This window comes from Melospiza melodia, chromosome 5 (assembly GCF_035770615.1).
Source record: "Melospiza melodia melodia isolate bMelMel2 chromosome 5, bMelMel2.pri, whole genome shotgun sequence".
NCBI lineage: Eukaryota > Metazoa > Chordata > Aves > Passeriformes > Passerellidae > Melospiza > Melospiza melodia.
This window is the reverse complement of record NC_086198.1, coordinates 75286815-75292991: the sequence shown is the minus strand read 5'-3', so window position 1 is coordinate 75292991 and position 6177 is coordinate 75286815. Positions and strand designations below refer to the sequence as shown.

General features: G+C 56.4%; 1 protein-coding gene across 1 annotated transcript; it reads left to right on the top strand.

Moving 5' to 3' along the window:
- The first annotated feature begins 1730 nt into the window (after positions 1-1730).
- On the top strand, positions 1731-4419 carry HMX1 (H6 family homeobox 1). Its single transcript, XM_063158044.1, has 2 exons — positions 1731-2007; positions 3717-4419. The coding sequence occupies exons 1-2, from the start codon at positions 1746-1748 to the stop codon at positions 4286-4288; spliced, it is 834 nt and encodes a 277-aa protein (XP_063014114.1). The 5' UTR covers positions 1731-1745; the 3' UTR covers positions 4289-4419.
- Positions 4420-6177: the final 1758 nt, after the last annotated feature.

The window sequence follows — 6177 nt, the reverse complement described above, 5'->3', positions numbered from 1 at the left end:
AAATAGGCCCCAACCTCAAAGGTCCCCAGTGTCCCTCCGGGGAAGGAGCGAGACCGCTCCTGGCGGGGAGGCCGGCTCGGCTCCCGGCTGCCCCCCTGCCCCTCCGGACACTCCCGCTGGGCACCACCGGTGCCCCCGTTCCGCGGCGGGAGGGGGAGGCGGGGCCTGGGCAAGGGGAACTTGTCCAGGAATACCGCAAAGGAGAGCAGGGAGGGTTCCTCCGGCAGAGGAGGAGAGGCTCGACCAGCAGATGCGCATCGCAGGGGCATCTCTGTACTCACCCAAATCGCCACGGGTCTCCGACGTGCGCTCTGGACCGAGTTGCCCCTCCGCTACTCTGGCTCGCCTGGTCCCAAGGGAAAAGGCAGAGGGCGACCCTTCTGCTCCGGCGCCCCGCAGCCGGGGGCATTTTGGTAGGGTTGCCGGGGTCCATGTCCCAAGGCTGGCTCCAGAGGCTGGGAAAAAGGGGGCAGGGGGAGGAGGACTTTAGAGCTTCCCAAGAAATGGTATGACAGTAAGATAAGGATAAAAAAGTCGGGCTGAGGAGAGGTAACGCCAGGAACCACGGGCCGGGTCCTGGAGGGGGCAGCGCATCCCCTCTGTCTCCCCACCAGGGAGTCCCGGCCGGGTCTTCTCCCAAGAGCGGGGCTGGGTGTCTTTCTAAATAAACTACCCAGACGCCGTACGGACATCCATAAAATAGATCTGTATAGGTATATACACACATACAAGGTAAGCAAAACGGACCTCGGGAGATCCCTTAGAGGAGAGTCCCCTCCCTACCACGCACGGTCCTCTCCACCGGCAGGACACCCACTGCCTGCTCACGGGAGCAGCCGCCCCTCCGCCGCTCTCCCAAAACCGACTCCAACGCCTCAACCAGGGGGCTCCGGGCTGAGGAGAACCTCACCGCTCCGCCGACGGCCCGCGGGGCCGGAGCCGGCTCTCCGGGCGGCGGAGGGCGCATCTCCTCCGTGCATCGCCGCCGCCGCCGCCACATGAAAGCGCTCGGCGGGGGGTGGGCGGGGGTTATTATTATTAATGATATTAATGATATTAATATAAGCGCGATGTCCGCGGCGCCGATTGGCTGCCGGGGCTGCCCGCTGAGCCCGCTGCAGCCAATGGAAGGCCCGGGATGTGGAGCGGCCAAGCCCCCCCGGCTGCGGCCCGTGTGCCGGGGCCGCCGCCGCCGCCCCCCCGCGCCGGGATTTGCTCCCTAATTGACCTAAATAAGGAGCTCGTGAACGGCGGCCCCGGGGCGGCGCGCACTCACGGGGACACACAGACGCGCACACACGGACACACGGACACACGCAGACACACACGCACACGCCCGGCAGCGCCCGGCGCCCGCCGCTTTCCCCGCGCAGATGCCATTCGGCGCGGCGCTCCGCCCACCGCAGGATCCCCCGCTCCTGCCCGCCGTTTAACTCGCATGACATTTTTATTTCGTTATTAGCGTTTTCGCGCAGAATCTGGCGCCTCCGATGGGTTGTCGGGCTGCCTTTTTTTTTTTTTCCTTCCCCGTTCCCTTCCCCTCCTCCCCCTCCCCCCTCCCCTCCTAGCTTGCAGGAAATGATGGCAAACCGCGATCTGAAATGATTACTCCGGAAAAAAACGCTTTTATACCAGGAGAGCATCCACGGGGCTAGGCAGAGGCGAGAGGCGGCCGCGGGGCAGCGGGGAGCCGAGCAGCCAGCCGCCGGCGGAGCCGGGACCCCCTCCCGCACTTCTCTCCGACCATGCCGGACGAAGCCACGGAAAACGCCGGCTCCACCTCCGCCCGCGTCTCGTCCTTCTTCATCGAGGACCTGCTGGGCACCGAGGGCTCGGCGGGCGGCGGGGCGCGGCGGGCGGCGGCGGCGGGCGGCGGGCGCGGGGGGCCGCGCTGCGGGCCGCCCTCCCCGCTGCGCATCGGCGCCCCGGGCTGCCCGCTCCGCGACGCCGCCGTGGGCTGGTACCGCCGGGCGCACGCCGCCTTCCTGGGCTGCGCCAGCCCCGACAGTAAGTCGCCTTTCCCCACCCTTCACCGCCGGGCCCGGCCGGGGATGGGGCTGGGGCTGGGGATGGGGATGGGGATGGGGGGGTTCCTGCTCCCCTCGGGGTGGGGGGTCCGGGTCCCGCAGCAGGCCGGGGGGGGAAGCACCGAGTGCCCCCGCAGCCCCCGCCCTGCCTGCCAGTTTTCGGCTGCTCGGGGCAAATCTCCGGAAATGCTCCCTATGTGTCAGGCACCTGGAGCCTCCGCCCCGCCGCCCAAAGTGTAAACAGCGATTCTGGTCTTGCTTGGGGATTTTTTTCCTTTCCCTTTCCCTTTCCCTCCCCCCATCTCTCTTTTTCTTTCTCTATTTTCTTCTTCTTTTATTTTTAATTTTTTTTTTTTAAGAGGCAGATTTGGCTTTTTTTTTTCCTTTTTTTTTAATTTGACCCCTCATCAAGCCGGAAAGCTGGGAGCACCGTCCCCCAGGAGCGCAGTGGAGACTTTGGGAAGCCGAGGGAGCAGCTGGGCTCGGTCCTGGCCGCCCCTTCCTGCAGAGCCAGCCCCGCTGCCCTCCGCCCGCAGCGCGGCCTCTCGCTGCAGGCATCCCGATGCAGAGGGTGTTGGAGCAGAAGCCGGGGTTCGGGGCAGAAATTAACATATGACAGAGTGAATGGGCTGCCATTAGTGGTTATTTTCTGTCTCCTGATAGAAAAAACATTGAGCCTTGCCGCATCTCTGTGACCTTATGCGAGCCTGCAGAAATTTCATGATTGCTCAATCAGGAAAGGAGGAGTGATTTGTAATCCAAATAGTTTCTTTTTTACATTAGTGGACTTATTAATATTTTTAATTTCTCTCAGAAGTACATACATATAGAGACAGCAAAGTACTCCAGAAACAACTGAGCTTTTTACCTTTTTTTTTCTTTTTTCTTTTTCTTCTTCTGTTTTGTTTTTTTGGTTTTTTTTTGTTTGTTTTTTTTTTTTTTGGTTTTTTTTTGTTTTAATTCTGATGACCCTCTATTCTATAAAGAGTAGGAAATATTTTTTCCCCTTTAAAACTATAATTGAAATGCACAGTGTTGGAGACTCCATGGAGGTATGTCCCGATACTAGAATAGTTGTCCCCATCCATTAGCTTTTTGAAGTCCAGAATAATGTGAATTATTTCTTTCTTGCCCCTCTCTATATACACACGGACGCACTATTATTCTTACCCCTCTGACACAATATACTTACTCACAAATGTGCTTTTAAGTAAGTATACGTGCATGCGTGTGTAAATACGGAGGTGTGTATATAAATAAGAGGTCACGCATATTCCTGTGTGTACATACATATAAAAATTACATACGTATCTGTGCATATCCACGTGTATGTTTACACACACGGACGCGTTGTATGATTTAAAAACAGCCCGTGTGCGTGTTATGTGCATACCCAGGAGTGCATTTATGTGTGTGCACACATACGCAGATCTACGAGCATGTCCGTAGATCAGTATATTTATATATATATATACATAAAATACAGGGCTGTGTTTCCATTCAAGCACGCGTGCATGTGTGCGCATACACAGAAATACTTGGGAGTTTATCGGAGGAGGCAGAGCAGCGGCAGGAGCCTTTACCCGGGCCCCTCGCTGCCCGGCCTTGCTCTGGTTTCCCCTGCCGGTGAGCGGGGCGGGCGGGCTGTGCGATGCCCCTGCTCCCTCCTGCCTCTGCCTCTCTTTGCAGCCAGCGACCGGGACTCTCCGGAGCTGCCCGAGGAGCCGGCGGAGCGGGCGGGCGGCGGGCGGGCGGCGGGCAGAGCCGCGGCGGGCGGGCGGCCGGGCCCGGGCGGCCGCGAGGAGGAGGAGGAGCGCGGCGAGGAGCCGGGAGAGCCGGAGCAGCGCAACGCCGGCCGCAAGAAGAAGACGCGCACGGTGTTCAGCCGCAGCCAGGTGTTCCAGCTGGAGTCCACCTTCGACGTGAAGCGCTACCTGAGCAGCTCCGAGCGGGCCGGGCTGGCCGCCTCGCTGCACCTCACCGAGACGCAGGTGAAGATCTGGTTCCAGAACCGCCGCAACAAGTGGAAGCGGCAGCTGGCCGCAGACCTGGAAGCGGCCAACCTTTCCCACGCCGCCCAAAGGATAGTGCGGGTCCCCATTTTGTACCACGAGAACTCGCCGGCGAGCGCCTTGGGCTTCACCCTGCCGCACATGTCGCCCCCCTTGGTGGGCTTCTCCAGCGGCGTCAGCTACCCCCTGGGCACCTTCCCCGCCGCCTCCCTCCCTTTCCTACGGTCGCAGATGACAGGACTCGTCTGAGCGCCCACCTCTGCCGGGACAGCGGCCCCCTCGCCCCCTCCCTCGGCTTCCAGCTCCACCCCCCTTCCTCCACGGACTTTTTATTTTCAACTTACACGGTTCTTGATTTTCTGCTTTTTTGATTTCTTTTTTTTTTTAACGTGCAATAAACTTACTCTTGGGGTTAACTCGGAGCGTCGTGCGGCAGCCCGGAGGGAGCCGAAGGGACTTGCCAGACCCCAGCCATGCACAGGGATCAGGTCGGCTCTCACCGCCGCGCATCCAAAGAAAATCCAGCCCCGCGGCAGCGGCAAACCCCTCGCGGCCGGCCCGGCCCGGGGCTGACGCAGAGCGGCGTTTTCCGGGGGGGAACAGACTCCCCCGAGCCTTCCTGCCGCGCCCCGCGGAGCTGCCGAGCGTGACACGAATGTACGGAACAGCTCGGCCGAGCCCCGGCCCCGCCGCGGCCGAGAGACTTGCCCGGCACCTCGGGGGCCCGGCCAGCGCTCCTGCCGGGGAAACCCTGCGGCCTCCCCGCTGCCCCGGCAGCTCTCCGTGCAGAGCGAGGGACCCTGCTGAGCCCGGCAGCTTCTCCGGGGCCCTTTGTTTTAGCCACTTAAGCCGTACATATCCCCCTCCCGTTACTCTCAGTTCCATACTGCCGACACCCAAGCATGTGCTGGTGCCCCCGGTCCTTCTCGATGCAGAAGTTTTGATTTGAAACAACTTGAAGGCAAAGTGTTGGAAAGAATTCGCCCTGCTGAAATCCGAGCTGTGAGGATTTGGTTTCTTTGTTTTCGTTTTATTTCCCTGGCAAATTATCGGCTAAAATACACGGTTTTATGTACACACATATATATGTAATTCCACATACTGTATTTTACAAGTGGATTTGCCACTTTTTTTTAGTCTCCTGGAGAGGTTTGAGGAAAGCTCACCTCGACTAGTCCGTCTCTTACGGGATCGGCTTGTGTAATCGATTAATAATTCACTGGCAATTAAAAAGGAAGGAAAGAAAAATAATCAGATGGGAACAGACTGGGGAGCTGTATGTCTGATTATGCAAGCGAACCTGTAACGTGATATTATATGAAGTATTATGCATGCCAAGTTATTGTTTTTCTTTAATAACTGTTTTGTTTCCCCCCTCCTACCCACTCCTAAAATGAATTTCTGGACTATCATTATTTCTAAAAGTTTGAATTTCTTTTTTTTCAAATATTGAGGGGGAAATGACCTTATAAAGCTCGGCCTTGGTGGAAAGTCAAGCTTTGATCGTACGTTCCAGGGCATAATCAGCTGCAATTGAACCAACCAGCTCGGAGCACTCGGTGTGCCTGCAGGCAAGGCCAGGTCCTGGATCTGCTGGGGAATGTGCATGCGGACCTGTCTCCTGTGAGGAAGGGCGATTTAATTCTTACTCTTTCCTACACTTTTCATTATAATTGAAGCAATCTTTTTTCTGGTTATGAAATCGATCGATCAACAAGATGTGGTGGAGCTTCAGCTTTGATACAATACCCTAGAAGAAGGGTCAGGGGTGGATTATAACCTCGACACAATTTTGGACTTTCCTCCCCCTTTTTTTTTTTTTCATTTCATTTCCTTTTTTTTTTTTTTTTTTTTTTAATTATTCTTTTCATTTTTTCTTTTTTTTTTTTTTTCCCCTCTGCTTTGGCCTGAAATATGGCTCTGAGCACCAGCCTGCACAGTTGAAGTCAGGATGTTGCAAGCCTCAAAACCACTCGAGAATTGCATATATATGTATCCATATATATATTTATAGGTTCCTGAGAAAAGTACTAAATTGCTGGGATACTAGTTTCCACGTAAGCCCCGTTTCTGGAAGCTGTTTTCTTTTGAAGTGATTATTTTTTTCCAGTTTTCTTTTCTCCTCTTTTTTTTTTTTT

What these genes read in the sequence shown, in the direction of transcription:
- HMX1 (XM_063158044.1), top strand. Translation starts at nt 1,746, where the DNA reads ATGCCGGACGAAGCCACGGAAAACGCCGGCTCCACCTCCGCCCGCGTC. An exon ending in GGGCTGCGCCAGCCCCGACA is followed by an intron (nt 2,008 to 3,716) that starts GTAAGTCGCCTT and finishes CTCTCTTTGCAG; the next exon opens with CCAGCGACCGGGACTCTCCG.